We start from the raw sequence: 25,605 nt of genomic DNA on the forward strand, positions 1-25,605 counted from the left end.
GAGTGTAGCGAGCGCTCCGGGGAGGAGCGGGGACCCGGAGCGCTCGGCGTAACAGTACGTTTATAATCCCTTTATTTTGATGACCTATAACTTTTTTATTTTTCCGTATAAGCGGCGGTATGGGGGCTCATTTTTGCGCCATGATCTGTACTTTTTTTTGATACCACATTTGCATATAAAAAACTTTTAATACATTTTTTATAATTTTTTTTTAAATAAAATGTATTAAAAAAGTAGGAATTTTGGACTTTTTTAATTTTTTTTCGTTCACGCCGTTCACCGTACGGGATCATTAACATTTTATTTTAATAGTTCGGACATTTACGCACGCGGCGATACCAAATATATCTATAAAAATGTTTTTTACGCTTTTTGGGGGTAAAATAGGAAAAAACGGACGTTTTACTTTTTTATTGGGGGAGGGGATTTTTCACTTTTTTTTACTTTTACATTTTTTAACATTTTTTTTTACACTTGAATAGTCCCCATAGGGGACTATTCATAGCAATACCATGATTGCTAATACTGATCTGTTCTATGTATAGGACATAGAACAGATCAGTATTATCGGTCATCTCCTGCTCTGGTCTGCTCGATCACAGACCAGAGCAGGAGACGCCGGGAGCCGGACGGAGGAAGGTGCCCCACACCTCCGTGCGGTGTTATGAATGATCGGATCCCCGCAGCAGCGCTGCGGGCGATCCGATCGTTCATTTTAATCGCGAACTGCCGCAGATGCCGGGATCTGTATTGATCCCGGCACCTGAGGGGTTAATGGCGGACGCCCGCGAGATCGCGGGCGTCGGCCATTGCCGGCGGGTCCCTGGCTGCGATCAGCAGCCGGGATCAGCCGCGCATGACACGGGCATCGGCTCCGATGCCCGCGGTTATGCTCAGGACGTAAATGTACGTCCTGGTGCGTTAAGTACCACCTCACCAGGACGTACATTTACGTCCTGCGTCCTTAAGGGGTTAAAGGGGTATTCCAGGAAAAAACTTTTTTTTTATATATCAACTGGTTCCAGAAAGTTAAACAGATTTGTAAATTACTTCTATTAAAAAATCTTAATCCTTTCAGTACTTATGAGCTTCTGAAGTTAAGGTTGTTCTTTTCTGTCTAAGTGCTCTCTGATTTTTTTATAGAAGTAATTTACAAATCTGTTTAACTTTCTGGAGCCAGTTGATATATAAAAAAAAGTTTTTTCCTGGATAACCCTTTTAAGGACCAGGCCATTTTAAACCTTAAGGACCAGAGCGTTTTTTGCAAATCTGACCAGATTGTTTTTTCGCGACATATTCTACTTTAACTTAGTGGTAACATTTTATGGTAACTTGCATCCTTTCTTGGTGAAAAATCCCCAAATTTGATGAAAAAAATGAACATTTTGCATTTTTCTAACTTTGAAGCTCTCTGCTTGTAAGTAAAATGGATATTCAAAATACATTTTTTTTGGTTTACATATACAATATGTCTACTTTATGTTTGCATTATAAAATTTATGAGTTTTTACTTTTGGAAGACACCAGAGGGCTTCAAAGTTCAGCAGCAATTTTGAATTTTTTCACAAAATTTTCAAACTCGCTATTTTTCATGGACCAGTTCAGGTTTGAAGTGGATTTGAGGGGCCTTCATATTAGAAATACCCCATAAAAGACCCCATTATAAAAACTACACCCCCCAAAGTATTCAAAATGACATTGAGTAAGTGTATTAACCCTTTAGGTGTTTCACAGGAATAGCAGCAAAGTGAAGGAGAAAATTCAAAATCTTCATTTTTTACACTCGCATGTTCTTGTAGACCCAATTTTTGCATTTTTGCAATGGGTAAAAATGAGATTTTTACTTGTATATTTACTTGTATTTGAAACCCAATTTCTCTCGAGTAAGCACATACCTCATATGTCTATGTTAATTGTTCGGCGGGCGCAGTAGAGGGCTCAGAAGGGAAGGAGCGACAAATGGTTTTTGGGGGGCATGTCACCTTTAGGAAGCCCCTATGGTGCCAGGACAGCAAACAAACAACAAACACATGGCATACCATTTTTTTACCTAAAATGCTTGGTTACCCAAAAATTTAACATTTTTAAAAAGGATAATAGCAGAACATACCCACCAAAATTTGAAGCCCAATTTCTCCCGATTCAGAAAACACCCCATATGGGGGTGAAAATTTCTCTGCTGGTGCACTACAGGTCTCAGAAGAGAAAGAGTCACATTTGGCTTTTTGAAAGCAAATTTTGCTCTGGGGGCATGCCGCATTTAGGAAGCCCCTATGGTGCCAGAACAGCAAAAAAAAAAAAAACACATGGCATACCATTTTGGAAACTAGACCCCTCGGGGAACGTAACAAGTGGTAATGTGAACCTTAATACCCTACAGGAGTTTCACGACTTTTGCATATGTTAAAAAAAAAAAAAGTTTTTACCTAAAATGCTTGGTTTCCCAAAATTTTTACATTTTTAAAAAGGGTAATAGCAGAAAATACCCCCCAAAATTTGAAGCCCAATTTCTCCCGATTCAAAAAACACCCCATATGGGGGTGAAAAATGCTCTGTTGGCGCACTACAGGTCTCAGAAGAGAAGGAGTCACATTTGGCTTTTTGAAAGCAAATTTAGCTCTGGGGGCATGCCGCATTTAGGAAGCCTCTATGGTGCCAGAACAGCAAAAAAAAAAACACATGGCATACCATTTTGAAAACTAGACCCCTCGGGGAACGTAACAAGGGGTAATGTGAACCTTAATACTCTACAGGTGTTTCACGACTTTTGCATATGTAAAAAAAAAAATATGTTTTTTTAGCTAAAATGCTTGGTTTCCCAAAAATTTTACATTTTTAAAAAGGGTAAAAGCAGAAAATACCCCCCAAAATTTGTAACACAATTTCTCCCGAGTACGGCGATACCCCATATGTGACCCTAAACTGTAGCCTTGAAATACGACAGGGCTCCAAAGTGAGAGCACCATGGGCATTTGAGGCCTAAATTAGGGACTTGCATAGGGGTGGACATAGGGGTATTCTACGCCAGTGATTCCCAAACAGGGTGCCTCCAGCTGTTGTAAAACTCCCAGCATGCCTAGACAGTCAGTAACTATCTGGCAATACTGGGAGTAGTTGTTTTGCAACAGCTGGAGGCTCCGTTTTGGAAGCAGTGGCATACCAGACGTTTTTCATTTTTATTGGGGAGGGGGGCTGTGTAGCGGTATGTGTATATGTAGTGTTTTTTAATTTTAATTTTATTTTTTGGTAGTGTAGTGTTTTTAGGGTACAGTCACACGGGCGGGGGTTCACAGTAGTTTCTCACTGGCAGTTTGAGCTGCGGCAGAAAATTTGCCGCAGCTCAAACTTGCAGCCGGATACTTACTGTAAACCTCCGCCCATGTGAGTGTACCCTGTACGTTCACATTGGGGAAGGGGGGGGGGACATCCAGCTGTTGCAAAACTACAACTCCCAGCATGTACAGTCTATCAGTGCATGCTGGGAGTTGTAGTTTTGCAACAGCTGGAGGCACACTGGTTGTGAAACACCGAGTTTGGTAACAAACTCAGTGTTTTGCAACCAGTGTGCCTTCAGCTGTTGCAAAAGCTACAACTCCCAGCATGTACGGACAGCGGAAGGGCATGTCGGGTCTTGTAGTTATGCAACAGCTGGAGGCATACTACTTTGGCTGGGGATGCTGGGGATTGTAGCTATGCAACAGCTGGAGACACACTGGTTTGCTACTTAACTCAGTGTGCCTTCAGCTGTTGCAAAACTACAACTCTCAGCAGTCGCCGACAGCCAACAGGCATGCTGGGAGTTGTAGTTATGCAACCAGCAGATGCACCACTACAACTCCCAGCATGCACTTTAGCTGATTGTGCAAGCTGGGAGTTGTAGTTATACAACAGCTGAAGGTACACTTTTCCATAGAAAAAATGTGCCTCCAGCTGTTGCAAAACTATAAGTCCCAGCATGCCCATAAGGGAATGCTGGGAGTTGTGGTGGTCTGCTTCCTGCTGTTGCATAACTACAGCTCCCAGCATGCCCTTTTTGCATGCTGGGAGCTGTTGCTAAGCAACAGCAGGAGGCTGTCACTCACCTCCTGCTGCTGCTCCACGCCGCATCAGGTCAGTCCCTCGCCGCCGCCGCTGCTCCTGGGGCCCCGATCCCAACATTAACGCTGGGGATCGGGGTCCCCAGCACCCGGGTGCACGTCCTGCACCCGCTCACGTCCTCCGGAAGAGGGGCGGAGCGGGTTGCGGGAGTGACACCCGCAGCATGCGCCCTGATTGGTCGGCCGGTAAACCGGCCGACGAAACTGGGCGATCGTGAGGTGGCACCAGTGCCCCCTCCCCTCTGCTGGCTATGGCTGTTCGGGGCCATCTCTGACGGCCCCGATCAGCCAGTAATTCCAGGTCGCCGGGTCACTGAAGACCCGATTGACCCGGAATCGCCACAGATCGCTGGACTGAATTGTCCAACGATCTGCGGCCATCGCCGACATGGGGGGGGCATAATGACCCCCCTGGGCAATATGCTGCGATGCCTGCTGAACGATTTCAGCAGGCATCGGGCACCGGCTCCCCTCCGGCTAGCGGCGGGAGGTCGGGAATGGACAGGACGTACTCCTACATCCTCGGTCCTTAAGGACTGGGAAACGGGGGCGTAGAGTACGTCCATTGTCCTTAAGGGGTTAATTAGTCGCGCAAAAGAACAAGCCCTCATATGGGTCTGTGGATGAAAAAATTAAAGCATTGTGGCTCTCAGAAGGCAAGGAGGAAAAAACAAAAATGCAAAAGTGAAATTTTTGCAGTCCTTAACCCCTTAAGGACCAAGGACGTACCGGTACGTCCTTGGTCCTGCTCTCCTGATATAACGCGGGGTTACACAGGACCCGCCTCTAATAGCGCACAGCGCCGATCGTGGCGCCGCGCGCTATTAACCCTTTAGCCGCGCGCTCAGAGCTGAGCCGCGCGGCTAAAAGCGAAAATTGCCGGCTAGCTCAGTGGGCTGTTCGGGATAGCAGCGGCGAAATCGCGGCATCCCAAACAGCTTACAGGACAGCGGGAGGGCCCCTACTTGCCTCCTCGCTGTCCGATCGCCAAATGACTGCTCAGTGCCTGAGATCCAGGCATGAGCAGTCATGCGGCAGAATCGTCGATCACTGGTTTCCTATGAGAAACCAGTGATCAATGATGAAGATCAGTGTGTGCAGTGTTATAGGTCCCTATGGGGGCTATAACACTGCAAAAAAAAAGTGAAAAAAAAAAGTGAATAAAGATCATTTAACTCCTCCCCTATTAAAAGTTTGAATCACCCCCCTTTTCCAATAAAAAAAAAACACAGTGTAAATAAAAATAAAAATAAACATATATGGTATCACCGCGTGCGGAAATGTCCGAATTATAAAAATATATCATTAATTAAACCGCTCGGTCAATGACGTGCGCGCAAAAAAAAATTCCAAAGTCCAAAATAGTGCATTTTTGATCACTTTTTATATCATTTAAAAATAAGTCCTATCAATGCAAAAATGGTACCATTAAAAACTTCAGATCATGGCGCAAAAAATGAACCCTCATACCGCCCCATACACGGAAAAATAAAAAAGTTATAGGGGTCAGAAGATGACAATTTTAAACGTATTAATTTTCCTGCATGTAGTTATGATTTTTTCCAGAATTCCGACAAAATCAAACCTATATAAGTAGGGTATCATTTTAATCGTATGGACCTACAGAATAAAGACAAGGTGTCATTTTTACCGAAAAATGTACTACGTAGAACGGAAGCCCCCAAAAGTTACAAAACGGCGGTTTTTGTTCAATTTTGTCGCACAATGATTTTTTTTCCTTTTCACCGTAGATTTTTGGGCAAAATGACTGACGTCATTACAAAGTAGAATTGGTGGCGCAAAAAATAAGCCACCAAATGGATTTTTAGGTGCAAAATTGAAAGAGTTATGATTTTTTAAAGGCAAGGAGCAAAAAACGAAAATGCAAAAACGGAAAAAACCCCGGTCCTTAAGGGGTTAAAGCCATAATGGGCCATGTCCTTGAGAGGATATTTCAGTTATACATTATTGTTAATTTTGAAACTGGTTTGGTATCATATATTATTTCATGCACACATTTTTAAAGATTTTCTTTTACAGATTACAGGTAAAAATGTGCACATAAAATAAAATAAGCTACAACATTTTGAGAAGTGTGAAACCAGCCTGGAGGTAACAATTAACAAAAAATACCCATGTCATTTTTGGATTCTATTAATAAGTCAAGTTTTCATCCTACATCAATGAGCAACATTATTTCTAACAGATCTGATATATTAACCTCAGAGTTTTTTTTTTCCTTTTTGAACTTTCGTATTTTCCAGCTCAACTTCTAAAACACAGAATGCTTTCAATTTTGCACCTACAGATTCATATGAGGGTTTGTTTTTTTGCGCCACCAATTGTACTTTGTAATGTCATCAATCATTTTACCTAAAAATTTATAGCAAAACCAGAAAAAAATATTTGTCTGGCAAAATTGGAAAAAAATGCTATTTAGTAACTTTTGGGGGCTTCTGATTCTACGCAGTGCATATATTTATTCTGTAGGTCCATACGATTACAATGATACCCAATTTATATAGTTTTTTTTTTATTTTACTACTTTAAAAAAATTATAAATAAATGCACCAAAATTTGTATGTTTGAACTTGTCATCTTCTGACCCCTATAACTTATTTGTCCGTGTATGGGGCAGTATGAGGGCTAAGTTTTTGCACCATGATCTGAAGTTTTTATCAGTACCATGATTGTTTTGATGGGACTTTTTGATAGATTTTTATACATTTTTTAAGGTATACAAAGTTTACGTGTTTTTTACGTGTACGTCATTGAGCGTGCGGTTTAGCTAACATTATATTTTTATAGTAGGGACATTTATGCACACGGCGATACCACATAAGTTTATTTTTATTTACATTTTTAAAAAGTTTAAGGGAAAAGGGGGCGATTCAAACTTTTATTTAAACTTTTTTACAGCATTTATCAGTGTTATCTGAGCTTGATTGCTCAAGCCTGGATCTCAGGCTTGGAGCAATCAAACGCCGAATGGACAATGGGAAGGAAGGTGTCTGCCCTACTGCTGTCCTCTCAGCAGTTCAGGATGCCGCGGCGGTCCCTAACAGCTCCGCTGAGTTAACCGGCAGTATTTTCTCCCATTTTAGACGCTGCAATCAACTTTGATCACGGCGTCTAAAGGGTTAATACCAGACATCAGCCCGATCGGCGGTATTAGCCGTGGGTCCTGGCTACTGATAGCAACCTGGACCCCACAGGTACGAAGCGCCCTTCACGTACCGGGAGCCGGCCACGAGCGTAAATATACGCTCGTGGTCGTTAAGGATAATACAGTAAACTTTTCTAAAATCCAAGTAAAGAGAATATATGATCGTCTGTATATATACGTTGAGCTCATGAGCTTCCTTTTTTTACGTTTAACAGTAAAAAAAAATCTTTGACCTCCAGGATACAAAGCAATTTTTAGTAGAAAGGTTTGTGTCATAAACAACATTAGTCTATGGGATGCTTGTTCACCTGGTATGTGTTGTATCGAGTGGTGCAGTTCTTGCTTCTCTCTTTCCAGGCCCATTAAAATAGAGAGATTTTCCATCAGATAGCAGTCCACAGCCTGTGCCAACCTGACCACCAGTAATCGTATACCAAAGTTGGTTAAGTTTGCCTTCAAATCTATCAAACATCTCATTTTGATTGGGCTTGTTTGAGACACACGATCCATGTTCAGCTAAAATAAATAGAAATTCATAAAGATACAGTTTAGCATTCAATGTCGTTTTAAACAATATTAAATATTGAATATCTTTAAAAGTCTGTTACAAACCTTGCAGAACTAAATTTATCATTTAACTCTTTATCATTAAACTCTTTAGGCCAAATTTATACAACCATATTGGGGAATCATATCACACAACAAAATACTGCAGCATTTTGGTTTTTATTTTACACTGTGTAGACTCAGCCTAAGGCCATAGTGGCCCAAATTTATCAATCTTCATAACACCAAAACTGTCTGGTTTTGCCCATAGGAATCAATCTCTGTTAGCTTTCATTTTACCAGAGTTCATTAAAGGGGTTGTGCGCTGCCCTAATTTTCAGAGCTCCGCTCACAGCGTCTGGAAGTTCATTACTCCGAACGCTGTGTGCGTGTTTCCGTGTCGGCGGCCGCCGGGCGTGAAGTCACACCCGGCCCCTCGCCCGCCTCCTCGTGATGTCATGCCCTCCCCCTCGTGACGTCACGCCCGCCCCCTCTACCAAAGTCTATGGGAAGGGGGCGTGACAGCGGTCGCGCCCCCTTCCCATAGACTTTCGTTGAGGGGGCGGGCGAGACATCACGAGGGGGCGGGCGAGACATCACGAGGGGCCGGGCGTGACGTCACGCCCGGCGGCTGCGAACACGGAAGCCCGCACACAGCGTTCGGAGTATTGAACCTCCGGACGCTGTAAGCGGAGCTCCGAAAGTGCGGGCAGCGCACAACCCCTTTAACCCCTTAAGGACCGGGGGTTTTTCCGTTTTTGCATTTTCGTTTTTTGCTCCTTGCCTTTAAAAAATCATAACTCTTTCAAATTTGCACCTAAAAATCCATATGATGGCTTATTTTTTGCGCCACCAATTCTACTTTGTAATGACATCAGTCATTTTGCCCAAAAATTTACGGTGAAGCGGGAAAAAAAATCATTGTGCGCCAAAATTGAAAAAAAACCCCGCTGTTTTGTAACTTTTGGGGGCTTCCGTTTCTACGTATTACATTTTTCGGTAAAAATGACACCTGATATGTATTCTGTAGGTCCATACGATTAAAATGATACCCTACTTATATAGGTTTGATTTTGTCGGACTTCTGGAAAAAATCATAACTACATGCAGGAAAATTATTATGTTTAAAATTGTCATCTTCTGACCCCTATAACTTTTTTATTTTTCCGTGTATGGGGCGGTATGAGGGCTCATTTTTTGCGCCGTGATCTAAAGTTTTTAACGGTACCATTTTTGCATTGATAGGACTTATTGATCATTTTTAAATGATATAAAAAGTGACCAAAAATGCACTATTTTGGACTTTGGAATTTTTTTGCGCGCACGCCATTGACCGAGCGGTTTAATTAATGATATATTTTTATAATTCGGACATTTCCGCACGCGGTGATACCATATATGTTTATTTTTATTTTTATTTACACTGTGTTATTTTTTTTATTGGAAAAGGGGGGTGATTCAAACTTTTAATAGGGGAGGAGTTAAATGATCTTTATTCACTTTTTTTTTGCAGTGTTATAGGTCCCATAGGGACCTATAACACTGCACACACTGATCTTCTATGTTGATCACTGGTTTCTCATAAGAAACCAGTGATCAACGATTCTGCCGCATGACTGCTCATGCCTGGATCTCAGGCACTGAGCAGTCATTCGGCGATCGGACAGCGAGGAGGCAGGAAGGGGCCCTCCCGCTGTCCTGTCAGCTGTTCGGGATGCCGCGATTAGCCGCGGCTATCCCGAACAGCCCGACTGAGCTAGCCGGGAACTTTCACTTTCACTTTTAGCCGCGCGGCTCAGCTCTGAGCGCGCGGCTAAAGGGTTAATAGCGCGTGGCGCCGCGATCGGCGCTGCGCGCTATTAGAGGCGGGTCCCGGCTTCACTATGACGCCGGGCCCGCCGTGATATGACGCGGGGTTACTGTGTAACCCCGCGTTATATCAGAAGAGCAGGACCAAGGACGTACCGGTACGTCCTTGGTCCTTAAGGGGTTATCCAGAAATAAAAAATTTCTTCCAAAAACAGTGCCACACCAGTACTCAGTTTGTGTGCGGTACTACAGCTCAATTCCAATGAAGTGAATGGAGCCAAGCTGTAATACCACACACAACCTGAGGACAGGGGGTGACTCTGTTTTTGTAAGAAATAATCTCTGGTTTTCTATTCTGGATAACCTCTTTAACCCCTTAAGGACTCAGCATTTTTCCGTTTTTGCATTTTCATTTTTTCCTCATCACCTTCCAAAAATCATAACTCTTTCAATTTTGCACCTAAAAATCCATATGATGGCTTATTTTTGCGCCACCAATTCTACTTTGCAGGGACATTAGTCCTTTTACCAAAAAATCCACGGCGAAACGGAAAAAAAAAATAACTGTGCGACAAAATTTCATTTTGTAAATTTTGGGGGCTTCCGTTTCTATGCAGTGCATAGGAAAGCATGGGACTGGAAAAAAGATCCCTCGGAAGGGAGGCAAATTGTACCCTGTATCCGTTGGACACCACGTCCCTGACCCAGGAGACCTGAATGTGCGTGGTCCAAACGTCTCGAAAAAGCAAGAGACGACCTCCCACCCGGAAAAAAGCTGCGGGTGGGTGCGTTCCTTCATGCAGAAGTGGGTTTGCGGTTGCCCGCTTTGGCCGCAAAACGGTCGGGACGGTTGGTGTCCAACTTCCACGAGGGACGGGCCTTGAAAAAGGGTACCTTCTTGTACCGTGGAGGCGCCTGGTTGGACCCTTTAAAGGGGCCAGACGTCCGAAAGGACCGAAAGGAAAAAGACTTCCTACGGAAGGAATTGCTAGATTTGTTTTGAGGTAATAAAGAGCTCTTGCCCCCTGTCGCCTCAGAGATAATCTCATCCAGGCACTTGCCAAAAAGACGGGAACCAGTAAAATAAATCTCAGTGAGAGACTTCTTTGATGCAGCGTCCGCGTTCCAAGTTTTAAGGCAAATGGAACGATGGAGGGCCACTCGATTACCGGTGGCATAGGCAGCGCAGCGAGCTGGGGAGAACCTAAAAGAATGCCCTGACGGAGTTGGGACTGCCAAACCGAGAGGGCCTTAGACACCTAGGTGGAGGTGAAGGCAGGGAGCAGGGAAGAACCCGCTGCTTCAATGGCATACTTCGCTAACAACTCAACCTTTTTGTCTGCAGGATCCTTGAAGGCCGCTGCATCCGCCAGCAGCTTTAGAGAGGCGGGAAAGGGGAGGATCCACCGACAGAGAGCAAGTCCCTTTGGAAACAAGATCCTTGGCGAAAGGATATCGCGTTTGGACTTTCTTCAGTCCCTGAAACTTCTTTTCAGGGTGCTTCCAGGCAGATTCTAGAATGGCCTCAAATTCAGCGTGAGAGCTGAACACTTTGGGTACCGGTCGGGCACGATGAAAGGATACTTCTGGAGCTGCGTCCGAAGTTCCTGGGTCCTCTAGGTTAAAGGTGTCTCTTATGGCCGTAACAAATGAGTTCACCGTGTCCACTGAGTCCAAACGGTCCTCCGGATCGGTTGCCGAATCGGAACCCTCGGCCACTAGCTCTCCAGGAGAGTGCGAACGAGTGGAGGGGGCCCTGGAAGAGGGAGACTCCAACCTGGTACGTGGTTCAGGAGAGCCAGAGCGGCGACCATGGGAACGTCCTCTAGAAGAGTGACGCGTGTGGCCTGAAGAAGTGGTCGGGTGAGACCTGCGAGAGGAACGCCCGTGCCTACCAGTAGACTCCTGGGAAGAGTCAGAGGAGACACCCCTATTACGCTTATGCGAAGCGTAGGGAGAAGGGGAACGGGACCTTCTAGAGGGCCGGTGAAGGGTAGACCTCTCCAAGGCAGTCACCACAGAACGGGAGACCTGTGCCAAGTCGGATATAGACTGGGAGAGGGAGGAAACCCAGGCTGGAGGGGCCGCCGAACCCACCAGGTCTGAAGGGGCATCTGGGTTAGAAAAAGCAGGGGGGTCTGGGGGAGCAGTGGAGCAGGCAGAACAAATGGGTTTAGCAGAAACTGAAATTTGTGCAGAGCATCTTTTACAAGCGTAATGGGTAACTAATATTCCCGGAATCTGATTAGAGGGAGGAACAGTTTGGGGCACGGACATAGTCAAAAAATGAACAGTCTCACCCAGAGTCTGTGTCCCAAGGCAGCTGCTGTGAGGAGAACTCTGCACCGTGCTGAGGGAGAGAGAAAAGACGCCGGCCAATAGGAGGAAGAGGTGATCATAAAAGAGCAAAAAAGACCTCGCAAATGGCGCTGCTGGTTCCGTGGAGATGTAGGAATAAACCAAAATCCAAGTTGGAATATTGTAAAAGCTTGTGGATTTTATTGCAAATGAATAAAACCAATAAAAGCAATAGCAATAAAAGAGTGATACAAGTTAAGATTACGCGTTTCGGGGGAGCCACCCCCTTCTTCAGATCAGTATCTGTAGATACTGATCTGAAGAAGGGGGTGGCTCCCCCGAAACGCGTAATCTTAACTTGTATCACTCTTTTATTGCTATTGCTTTTATTGGTTTTATTCATTTGCAATAAAATCCACAAGCTTTTACAATATTCCAATTTGGATTTTGGTTTATTCCTACATCTCCACGGAACCAGCAGCGCCATTTGCGAGGTCTTTTTTGCTCTTTTATGATCACCTACTCTCTCCAGGAGACGGTTTTTACCTCACCTGTAACCTCAGGCTCAGCAGCGGCTCCGGCTATTTTGTAACCCGTGCATTGGGTTGATATGCAAGTTTAATACTTGCTCCAAGGTGAGCAGTTACTACCTAAGGGGCCTGCAAGCCCCGCACCTACTTCCCTTCCTTTTCCCTCAACCACCCAACGGTATCACACGAGGCGCCCTCTCTGGTCTCTCTTTTTTTCTCCCCATAATAGGAGGAAGAGGCTGGGTCAGGGCAAGGAGCTCTGTGATTGGCCCCTGCACGGCCCCAACGCGCGCACAGCGCTGATTGGTGGCCCTTTTCGCGCTGCTGAGGCGCTTATGCGGCCAGGTGGGCGGAGCTAACGTCCGCCGGGCCGTTGAAGATATACAGCGGGACTCCTCTGTAATGGCGCCCGCTCCGAACCCCCGCACATGCCGCCTGTAGTGAGTCCTGTGCGCCCGGGAACAGAGCGGGCGAAGTGCCGTCGGCAGCCGCGACTGCCGAAAGTGAAAGTAAAAAAGGCGCAAGCCGCCCGCAGGGAGAAGCCTGTGGCGTGTACAGTAAAACACACGCTTCTAATAAAGTGCCCGTACAGACAAACACTGCCCCATAGCTCCACTGCCCCCCCCATATAATAAAAATACTGCAGGGAATAAGTATCCCCCGGCCAGTCCCAGCTTCTGTAGGATAGGGCCAAAAAACAAAGGCAAGACCTAGGGAGGAAAAGATACTCACCTATGCTGAAGAACTTACCTAAAGAAGTCTTCAGACTGTAGTCTTCAGTCAGCATTTTCACCTGCGGCAAGCCAAGCTCATAGCGAGGCGAACAGGGAGGTAGGGGGACCCGGACCCATGAGGTACAACCCCAAGCGCTGACCGTTGGCGAGAGGGGGTTAACAGTACATCCAAGATGCCTGCCACCTCTTGCAATGGGGAAACAGTGAAAATTGCGTTCCTGAGTCCCCACCTGAAAAAAGAAATAAAAAAGAATGAAGAACTAACACATTCCCTAAACCTAATAAAATAAAAAATATGAGACTTGGTCTGGAGAAAACCAGACCATGTCCACCTCCTTAAGACACTAAGCAAAAACTAAATTGCTCAGTGGCCTGGAGGCGGGTATATCCTGCTGGGAGGAGCCGACTTTTGGTTACCATAGTGTCAACCTCCTAGAGACAGCAGCATATACCCAGAGTCTGTGTCCCCCAATGGAGCCGATAGAGAAAAAAAAATTATTCTATAATTATGAAATCTTTTAATATAGATAATATAACCCTAATCATTTTAACAAACTTTATTCTTAAATGTTTTTCGGTCCCATTATGTGGCTTTTACTTCATCTTCTTTTCTTTTAAATGTAATGCCCTGTCTATATAGAAATTTATAGACAGATGCCAGTATATCAATAAAAAATAATACTATTTTCATGCCAAAATCACAGCGGCCAGATGATAGCAGGAAGTCAATAGGAATTATGGAACCCCAAACCCACTTTGCATTTTGCCCCTGCTTTTAGTTTTTTGGGGGGGATATCTAGCAGTTTCCTGATTTTTTATTTTTATTTTTTTTACAAAAAAAAAACCAGACCTAGAAGTCTATGGGAGGGCAAAATTCCATTCTAATTCGATATTGCCATTTATTTTGACATTTTTGCATCCAAAAACACCAGTGGCAACATCTATGGAGGTAAGTAATAATGCATAACATCACTACTTAACTCTGCTGGCAGTACAGTATACAGTCGTATATACCACTGTACCGGAGCCCGGACTCCAGTCACTATCCTGATTGGAGCGGAAAACAGACACAGATGTATGCGGCACAGCAGAAATCCCATGCAATCAAGAGAGGTTTGGGCTTACAACAGCAATGCAGCTCATGTAACACAATAAGTCTATGTATTTGGGATGCTCAATCGTACAGAGAAGCACAAAACGCCAACTTCATAACAGCAATGTAGAAAAGGTGAATGGCACTCAACAGAATCCAGTGCAAAACAGGGATTACTTTGATGTAGCTGTGGTAAAAAAAAATACATATAGGTGAAAGGAACGAGGACATCAGTAGTTATAGGTTTCCTATACTAGGTATACTTCATCAGACCAGTGTACCCTGTATACAAATCAGCTGTAACAACTGATGTCTCTGGCATCCTCATTCCCCTGCACATGTATTTTTGTACCTCAACTACATTAAAAGTAATCCCTGTTTTTGCACTGGATTCTGGTGAGTGCCATCCATCTTTTCTACATTGCTATACTGTTGGGAGCCCCTGCACCTATTGGGGCTGAGCTTTGCCAGCGGCTATACAGCCCAGGGTACAGCTCACACTGGGTAGGAGGTATACATTGTATATTTCCTGTTTACTGTATCTCCTTGCTGGGCTGGAAGTTCTATGCCACCCAGCAAGGAAAGAGTTAAGTTGCGATGCTGTGCATTTTTATAGATTTGTTTGAAAAAGGCATGTTAAAAATGTGAAATATGATCAGACCCTTTATGCACTTTATGGGTGCTCTCCCCAGACCAATTTTTTGTATTTTCCTTTTTTTTTTTTTGTTTCAGATCCATGAATGCAGAAGGCTTCTTCAGGTTTGGTTGACTACACCGATGAACAGTGTCTCTGTTTTTTTTTCTTCAATAAAATGGTTACTGAGGGCTGTGGGAAAGTGTTTTTTTTTTCAAAATATGTTGAATTTGTGTTTTTTAAAATTACTTTACAGGCTTAGTAGTGGAGCAGTCTTATAGACTGTGCCTACTACTAAGGTTAGCCCCAAAAACAACTAGCACTAACTCCCCAATTATTATCCACAGGAGTACAGGGGATAGCCGATACCAACAGGCTCAGAGTGTCAAAAATGTTGATCCTGGGCCTAGGCAGTTACAGGCTGCCGTTGTTTAGGGCCAGGAGGGCCGATGAAGAATGGTCCTGGTAATGTCAGGCTGCTACATGTTTGGGATCTGGTTGATAATAAAAATAGGGGGAACTTTTTATAATAATAATTAAAAAAAAACACTCTCCCATGGCCCTTGTTAACCAATTTACTGAAAAAAGTCCACCGAATTGTAATCGCCCTCTGCATTCATAGATTTAAAATGAGAAAAGAAAAAAACTAAATATTAGTGCCCCTGGGGAGCACCCATAAAGTGCATGCAGAATCTGGGCTATGCACCTCTGTGCATAACTACTTACCTTCTTACACTCTGTGGGCATGGCGCTCTGCATCCAATCCACGGAGTGGAATGCTGAATACAGTTGAAAAATGCCACAGGGTAAAAAAAAGTTGGCATTTTCACACAAAAAAAAATGCCAAAAAGTATAAAAAAATGCAAAAACGCTGCAAGTTTTTCAGGTGTTTTTCAGGTAGAAGAATAAAAAACAAGTGGAAGCCTAGACTTAGGAAATTTAGTAAGAGAAAGTTCTCTTTTTGGATGCAGTTCAGTCTATAACTCACTGTTCATGTTTCTGCCGCTCATAAAGCAGATCTTGAACTTTAGACAGACAGAGATGTGTCAGGAGGGCCACAGTGCAAAATAAACTACTCAGGAGGTAGATAGAACAAAAATGGTGGGGTCCAGATCACAAAAATAAAGATTAAAACATAACTTTGGTATTAAAACATGAACAAAAGCAACAAAAAACCTAAAGGTGCATAAAAAAAAACTAAAAAAAAAAAAAACACTGACGCTTTTTGAACTTCAAACGAGTTCTTAGCCATGGCAAAATAACATAAAATCGTGAGTATCGGAGAGGTGTCGGGCAGTGGATATAGTAATATCTGGTGTGGATATAGTAATATCTGGTGTGGAACCAGACCCTGCAGACGAGGGAACAAGGGAACCGTGGTAGTCATTAATAACTCACTGCCCGACATTTGCAAATTGGCCAAAATGTGACACAATGTAAGAATCTCACCATCACTACATCTGAAGAAATATACAAATAAATAGCTGCAACATGATGTCATGTCGATCGGTCAGTAAAATTTTGGACCGAAAAGTACATTATGAGCAGTGAAAACATACTGGTAAATAAGGAAAAATATATTCATATATAAGGATCGACATGGCTAGCACTGATATGCCAAATGCCGTCTTACCTAGCAACGACAGTGCACCATGTGTTACGTGATGAACAGTGGTTGCTAAGGGAGACCACATGTTTCAACATATAAACAGAGCAATTTAAATAGACAGAAACCGCAATAGACATAAACTAAAGATTTTAAGGATGACACAATTATAATTAAAACCTAAGACTTAATCGTACATGGTAGTTACTGTGCATTACGGTACACACTTAGGTTATAGAAATCATTATACTGATAGACTAGTAGATATACATGAGGTCATTACAATAATTAAGCCGCTTGGCACATGGTAGTCTGGAGACAACATCCAGAATTTCTCCTGTGTAAATACAAGATGGGCCCAATCCCCTCCCCAATGGGATTGTTGGACTTTTTTTATCCCAGTGATCGTAATACAGGATGGAGGGCAGGGTGTGTCTCATATGTTCCGCTACTCTAAGCTTTAGTTTTCAGGTTGCTCATCCTACATATTGCACGAACAGTCTCTGCAGGTGGCTAGATATATGACGTGATCAGTGTTGCAGTTTATCAGACTTTTGATACGGTAAGTGTGAAATTGTTTTGCAGTAGACATGAATTTGCTGGTTGGTTACACTTGTAGCATCCGATAGTGGACATCCAAGTGTTCCTACCCTGTGATGGGTGATAATCTGTCTCTAAGTGACTGCGCTCTTCTAGCAACCACTCTGACTCCATCTTCCGAAATTCTGGAAAGAGTTAAATCCTGATGGAGAATTGGAAGATGTTTTAGTATCACATTTCTGATGTTGTTAAAGAGGTACTCCACTGGAAAACTTTTTTTTAATCAAACTGTTGCCAGAAAGTTAAACAGATTTGTAAATTGCTTCTTTTAAAAAATCTTAATCCTTCCAGTACTTATCAGCCGCTGTTATGATCTACAGGAAGTTCTTTTCTTTTTGAATTTCCTATCTGTCCGACCACAGTGCTCTCTGCTGATACTACTGTCCATGTCAGGAACTGTCCAGAGTAGGAGCAAATCCCCATAGCAAACGTCTCCTGTTCTGGACAGTTCCTAAAATGGACAGATGTGTCAGCAGAGAGCACTGTGGTCAGACAGAAAGAAAATTCAAAAAGAGAACAACTTACCGTGGATCATAACAGCAGCTGATAAGTACTGGAAGGATTAAGATTTATTTATAGAAGTCATTTACAAATCTGTTTAACTTTCTGGCACCAGTTGATTTAAAAAAAATGTTTTCCAGTGGAGTACCCTTTTAAAGTCTACCGAATATGGTGTAGAAAAAGTAATCATTCTTTGAGAATCCTTCAAGGGTAATTTAATCTTTTGTTTGGAAGATTTGTTACATAAGTAATCTGTTCTCGTCTTTCTGTCCGTGATGGCTTTGGCTCTATGTAACATAGTTGGCTGATATCCACGTGCTTGTAGGCGTGTGTTGATGTTGTGTACAGTGGATTCATATATTTCTACAGATGAATAAGCTCTTTTCGCCCTCACATATTTGCCTACTGGCAAGTTCTTTACAGTATGACTAGAATGATAACTTTTGGAGTGAAGGATGGTATTTCCTGATGTTGGCTTACGGTACATTTTGGTAATAATAGTGTTATTGTTGTAATCTCCAATTAAGGTGACATCTAAAAAAATGTATAGTATCATGTTCCAGATTATAGGTGAACTGGAGATTAAAGTTATTATTGTTAATGCATTGGAAAAACTGGGCTGCTTGTTCCTGTGACCCGGTCCACACTAGGAGGAGGTCGTCAATATAACCGCCGTACCACCCCACCTAGGAGTGGTGGGGATTGACAGCCGCATAGAGGTAGACCTCCTCCCAGTGGACCATGTACAAATGAGCCAAAGATGGAGAAAATTTGGCCCCCATCGGACATCCAACTTTTTGGAGGAAAAATGTACCATTGAACAAGAAAAAATTATGTGTTAACACAAAAAATTATACATCAAGAATACATTGTAGAAAATCAGATGAATAGTTGCTATATTTAATCATATGGTATTTGACTGTATCTATAGCTTTATCATGGGGTATAGATGTGTACAACGCGACTACGTCGCATGACATCCATCTGTTTTGTTTTTTCCAAGACATTTTCTCAGTGGCTTGTAGGAGGGTTTTGGTGTCTTGTATGAACCCCAGGGTCCGGGTCACAAGGGGTTGCAAGAGATGATCAAGCCATGCGCCATCTCTCTCTCGATGACAAATCGATGCCCACCACTATAGGGCAGAGAGGTGGAGGGAAATATTTTTATGAGTTTTTGGGAAGCAATGGAAAATTCCACATTTGTGTGATGAGGGCAACATATATTCTTTTTGTTTCTCACTAATTAGGCCCAGGCTGACTCCCTCTTGCAGAAGCTTATCCAGTTTGTTTGTAACCTGTTTAATGGAGCTTATAGAAAGAGATTTATACATTGGTTTTAATCTTTATTTTTGTGAGCTGGACCCCACCATTTTTGTTCTATCTATTCTATCACAAGTTACAGAATATGAATATGTAGACAGCTGTGGGCCCTATTTCCTGGCCTTGCTATATGCTGATTCTGGTCCTGAATGCTATTGAAAAAAATTAAGCTTTAACATTCTATAATGTAACAATCGGTAGTAATCAAAATTTGAGTATGTCCACACAATCTTAACTTGCAGTTGGTTACCCATTGCAGGAAATCCGCTGGGGAATACACTACCATTCACTTCAACAGGTCCGCCGGCAATTTGCAAATCTGCCACTATTGTGTACTTTCGTAAGACCCATTGAAGTAAATGGTAGTGTAACTTGCAAATGATTTCCTGCAGTGGGTAACCTGCTGCAAGTTACAATTGTGTGAATGTACCCTAATAGGGGATTTCCCTTGGCAAAATAAAGAATAATGATGGAAAGATGCTAGAGTCCACATCTTTGGAAACTTTGAAACTTCTCTCTTGATTTGAGTTTATGAGGAAAGTGATTATCAAGCTAATGCTTTTCTACATATATAAAATAGGAGGAGTCATTACTGTTTTATTACAGTTAGGTATATTGTACATATAATTATTTTTGATTTGATATGCAGACACTTTTTTACCTGTGTATCCACGATCACAAAAACAAACTCCAGAAATACAGTCTCCGTGACCATTACAATAATTCGGACAAGGTTCAGATATATAAACTCCATCCAGACCAAAAGCTGGGGCATTTTTTGATGAGCCAGTCTCTTGTATCCATCGGAATCTGGTTTTACTAAAATTAGAAGAAAAATGTGTGCATTACTTTATATTTGAATGAGCAATGTGCCATAAACATACTAAACTGTTGAGTTATGGATCTACAGAAGCTATGGATTCTCTACACTGAAATAATATTACATGAAAATTGAAAGGAAACTTCATTTATTAGTTATCTTTTGGCTTCATCACCCATAACCAGACTTGTAATTTAGGTCAATAATCTTACATCTGATTAACAGAGGTTCTTGAATAGCATGAAATTACTAACTGATGTCTCCTTACTTAAAGTCTGAAAAATACATGAAACTTGCAGCTATGTATTACACAAAACACTCATAAAAACAAGCAATAAATACTGCAATGTTGGTTAATAAATGAAGAAACAAATGATATTTTATTGGTATAGTAGCAGACTAACAGCATAATACCAGCATATAGTACTTGATTCATGCCTCCGGCAGACACAAAGCATGATGTTCATCTTAAGTAAATCAGCAACAGTCTAGGATTATTTCAACTTAATTTTCTTCACGTTCTCTGCTACTATGAATAACTGTAATCCGATCCATATTGTTGTTGATTTATAGATTGCCTTGTAAACATGGGTATGCAGTTATTTATAATCACAACAAATATGATATATTATGCAATAGTATTAAACTAAATAATTCCCTTTCAAAAGCAACACTGTTTACATACCTTAAAAAAAACATTTATATAGTTGGATACTAACAATTGCCTTTACTTAATGCAGAAGCCCCCAACCTTTCTTTAACTGGTTAGCCACTTCCAAACAAGACAGATGGTATTGAGCCCCACTGGGCATTAAAAAGTCTATTAAAGATATTACTGAGTCATATGGCTCTTATCATAAAGTTAACTGCCAGTGATATGGTTTATGTTAGTGCCAAGTTATCATAACACTGACATCTTTTTGCCACTAAGACAAAATAGCAATAGCTAAAACCAGCTGGGTAGCCACACGTAGGGGTCTGCGATCCATATGTGGCTTTAGGCCACCAAATGGGCAACAGTGACCTAACAATGCAATGACAAATTACAGAAAAAAATAAATGCCAAATACTTTAATGATATATTTCACACCTAAAACAGGAATAGAAAATAATGTATTTTTAACATAATAATGTGTGTTATGGGGCTGGGTTCACATTTGTTGATGTATTTAATTTGACATGCAACCATTTGGCCGATTGCACCGGAGCTGTTCTCTTTAAACCCAGGCTTTAGAGGTTTCATTTCCTGGGGCCTTGTGTATGGATTACAGCTTCTTTGAATAAGGGGTTTGTGGGAAGTGTGATAAATGGTTGCAACACTCCAGCCATGTGATACAACAACCCTCATCATACAAAGTTAGTTTAGTTAATATACACAGCCCTTTTTCTTGTGTCACGAACATTTTCTTTTTATTATTATTACATATAGAGAGAATGCTTTCACATAATTTTCATTTATGAATCTATTTGCTAAGCCTCTGCTTGTCATTTACAGCACAACATAACTGTACCTTACCTTCATGTGTATATGAATTGCATACCAGATCACATACAGAAAACAACAAGAGGCAATTTCCCAGTCAAAAAAGAAGACTGATTATGTAAGAGATGTTATTCATAACCATGTCAGGTGTCACACATCTTTTATTAATTGTGAGTACATGATAAACTTTCATTCCTAATCCTCTTTTAAACTGTAAAATGTCCTAATAGAATGAGTATGTGTGGAAGTCCTAAGCATAATTTTTTTTCATTTCATCTCATTTATTTATTTAGTCCCATCAACATGAACTGTCTCTATGCCACATTCATTACTTCTTTATGTCTGCTGTGACTTTCAGCATATGACTCTGCAAACAAGCTGCTGAGGAGTGGTGAAAATTATGGCAAGCTGAGATGAATTGCATATGCCAGTCAATCACTGGCTCCACTTTCCAGTAGAAAGCGAGGGGATTTAAACAGAATGTCCTTGCTGTGCAGGGCTTACTTGCCATCTGGAGATATGTCAGTCCAAGTACAGAGTTTTTGGGAAAGGACAACAAGTCTGAACTCCCAGAAGTGATTATTGCCAGACAAAAAATAAATAAATAATAAATTATTCTGCCAGCAAGATTATACTTCATTTTAAAAATGTCCCAATATATTTAGGGGATTGCTCACCTGTATTTACTGTCCTAACACAAACCAAAACTGTTTTAACTCTGGGACCAGAAACAATGACATGTTAAAGTGAAGAAAAAAATGTAACTTATATGCCTGGGTCTTAAAAAAATTAAGCAATGCAATTTTTTATAATTTTGCTCTGTATTGGTCCTACTCCTTGTTTTGGTGTACAAAAAGTGATGCAAAATACTGCCATGTGAAAGTGGCCTAAATATAGTGGATTAATTAAAGATATGAAGTTCTACTCATATAGAAAATCTACTCCCAGCAAATCTACTTCCATATCAAATGTCGTGCTAATATTTTAAAAAGGGCCAAAAAGTGAACCCGAGAATTATAGACCTGTTAGTTTAACCTCTGTTGTTGGTAAACTGTTTGAGGGTTTTCTAAGAGATGCTTTTTTTGAAGTATCTCAATGAAAATAAATGTATGTCTCCATATCAGCATGGGTTTATGATGGAGCATTCCTGTCAAAATAACCTGATCAGCTTTTCATAAAGAGGTGAGCTCAAGACTGGACCATAGTGAGTCGATATCTGTCGTATATCTTGATTTTTTCAAAGCATTTGATACGGTGCCACATAAAAGGTTGATGCATAAGATAAGAATGCTTGGGCTGGGGTAAAATGTGTTTAAGTCAGACAGAAACAGGCTCAGGGATAGGAAACAGAGGGTGGTTAAAAATGGTACATACTCTGATTGGATGACTGTTACTAGTGGGGTACCACAGGGGTCAGTGTTGGGTCCTTTTTAAAAAAATATATATTTATAACTGACCTTGTAGAGGGATTATATAGTAAAGTATCAATCTTTGCAGATGATACTAAGCTCTGAAAAGTGGTTAACACAATAGAGGGCACAGCACTGTTACAAATGGCTCTGGATAGGCTGGAGACTTGGGCTAAGAAGTGGCAGATAAGCTCAACACATATAAACATAAGGTTATGCACATGGGGTAGAAAAATCCAAGCTGGAAAGATGTATGGAATGGGAAAACACTTGGGACTATGGACATTGAAAAGGACTAGGGGTTTTAGTTAACAGTAAAATTAACTTTAGTAACCAGTGTCAGGCAGCTTCTGCCAAACCAAATAATATCAAAAAGGGGCATGGATGGCCTAGACAAGGAAATTATTCTACCACTGTAAAAATCACTAGTCAGACTACACATGGAATAATGTGTACAGTAGAGGGCACCTGTGTACAACAAATATATAGTGGTGCTGGAGAGTTCAAAAACAGCCAACCAATGTAAAGAGGGAATAGGGGGACTACAGTACCCAGATATGGTCAAAATTAGGGTTATTTATTTTAGAAAAAAAGGAGTAAGCTAATAACTATGTATAAATATATTAGTGGTCAGTACTGAGATCTCTCCCACTATTTATTTATTCCCAGGAGTGAATCTATAACAAAGGGGCATCCTCTATGTCTAGAGGGAAGAAGGTTTCTACACCAGCACAGCCAGGGGTTCTATGGAATTCTCTGTTAGAGGAAGTGGTCATGGTGAACTCACTGAAGAGTTCAAAAGGGGCCTGGACTCATTTCTGATGAGTAATGACATTATAGAGTATGGATACTAGATTTACAGGGACAGAAAGTTGATCCGGGGATTTGAAGTTAAGAAGGAATTTTTTTACCCCTAATATGGGGCAACTGGCATCCGCCTCAAAATTGTTTATTTTTTTGCCTTACTCTGGATCAACATAGTAGGGACACAATAGGAATATGGGTTGAACTTGATGGACTCTGGTCTTTTTTCAACCTTATTACCTACTATGCAACTATATGTAACTATATTAATCAGACTTGATAGAAAGGAATCTTTCAATATGTATCATATGTATGGCTTGTAGATAAACTATTAAAAGAATGTACAAATATCTTCTTGGATCCTATAAACTAATTTGCACTACAGTTGTGTTCATGTTAGCATTGTGTTTTCTGATTTTAACAAAGCTTTGATAGCTTTAACTTATCCCTATGAAACGGATCCTTAAAATGCACAAAAAATATTATGGCGGTGTATTGGATTGCAATATATACAAGTTCACATAGTCCTCTTTAAGGCTGCCACTGCAGTTTTTGAGCCAAAGCCAGAAGTAGAACCGACACGAAGGGGAAGTATAAATCTTTTTTTTTTAGGCTAGGTTCCAATGCAGGGGCATTTTTTGGAAAACTGAGCCAAAGCCAGAAGTGTATTCAAAAGGAAAGGTAAATATAAAGGAAGGTCTTATACTTCTCCTTTCTGGTGGATCCACTTCTGACGTTGGTTCAAAAACTGCATTGGCTTAGTCAGGAAAAATACTATGAGCAAAATACAGACATATTTTACTATTCATTTTATGATAGTTTTGGTATAACAACTGCAGTGGCAGTTTAAAAAGAAACACTGCTGTTTGTGATGGAAGCCTAAGGCGGATAGGAAAAATATACACTAAGGAGGAGATTTATCAAAACCTGTGCAGAGGAAAACTTGCCCAGTTGCCCATAGCAACCAATCAGATCGCTTCTTTCATTTTTATGAAGGCCTGTGAAAAATGAAAGAAGCAATCTGATTGGTTGCTATGGGCAACTGGGCAAGTTTTCCTCTGCATAGGTTTTGATAAATCTCCCCCTTTAAGTACTGAATAGGGACTGCCTATGTGGTGTGTATAACTTTAGCACTGTTAGCTGAATACAGCAGCCCTCTTACAATGCTTTTTACAATAAATTCAGAGTAATAGTTCCACAGACATGCTTGTAAGCATATATAAATTTTGGTTTACATTTAAGGCTGTGTTAACACATCGTAAATTTGCATAAAAACTATGGCCGTTAAATAGGGTCAAAAACCTCTGTATTTTTTATGTGACAATGTGTACTACGCGAGTCTATGGAAAATGGACAAACTGTTTAAAAACAAAACAAAAACAGTTTTTTAGGGTACGTTCACATGTGCATATTTTGCTTCAGATTTTCTACTGCTAATCTTCCTACCCATTGACTTTAACCCCTTCCCGACCTATGACATACCTGTACGTCATGAGTGGCAAGGTGTTCCCAACCCATGACATTCAGGTACGTCATGAACATTTTTGCCGCTACTCGCGGCATCCCGCAGCGCCCGGTAAGATGGTGGCTATCACTGATAGCCAGCCATCTTACCATGCGACCACGGGGGGTTTCATCCCCCACCCCCCAGCGATCGCTGCTATCAGCTAGTCAAATCTGACTAGCTGATAGCAGCGTTTCGCTATGAGAATACTTAGCAGAGCGGTGTGTGTCCCGATCACGGGGATCGGGACACACACCGCTCTTCTAAGTGTCCCTTACCCGTCCCCCGGCGTCACTTACCCGACCATGCGGTCCCGGCACAAGCGGCGTCCTCCAGGCGGTCCCGGAGGTGATGCGTCCTGGCGGTCAGTTTGCAGCAGCAGGGCGGCATCTTCATTGGCAGCCTCTGGGAGTTTCAAAAGTGCAACTTCCAGCATGCCCAGACAGCCTTTGGAGGCACACTAGTTGGGAAACATTGTCCGTTTCCTACCTCAGTGCCTCCAGCTGTTGCCTTCAGCTTTTAGATAACTACAACCCCCAGCATGCACGGACAGCCAAAGGGCATGCTGGGAGTTGTAGCAGTATGCCTCTAGCTGGTGCATAACTACAAGTCCCAGCATGCCCTTCTGCTGTAACTGCATGCTGAGATTTG

At 41.9% G+C, this 25,605-nt stretch overlaps 1 protein-coding gene across 6 annotated transcripts in view; it reads right to left on the reverse strand.

The window, feature by feature from the left end:
* RELN (reelin) overlaps positions 1–25,605 on the reverse strand; it is a 1,155,521-nt gene that overhangs the window by 179,484 nt on the left and 950,432 nt on the right. For all 6 annotated transcript variants that reach the window (XM_056573506.1, XM_056573505.1, XM_056573507.1 and 3 more), the window contains 2 exons: positions 19,596–19,753; positions 7,572–7,779 (listed from right to left, as the gene is read on the reverse strand). In XM_056573506.1, the coding sequence (XP_056429481.1) occupies positions 7,572–7,779; positions 19,596–19,753 (366 nt within the window). The remainder of the gene's footprint in view (positions 1–7,571; positions 7,780–19,595; positions 19,754–25,605) is intronic.

This window comes from Hyla sarda, chromosome 4, assembly GCF_029499605.1.
Source record: "Hyla sarda isolate aHylSar1 chromosome 4, aHylSar1.hap1, whole genome shotgun sequence".
In the NCBI taxonomy this organism is placed as follows: Eukaryota; Metazoa; Chordata; class Amphibia; order Anura; family Hylidae; genus Hyla; species Hyla sarda.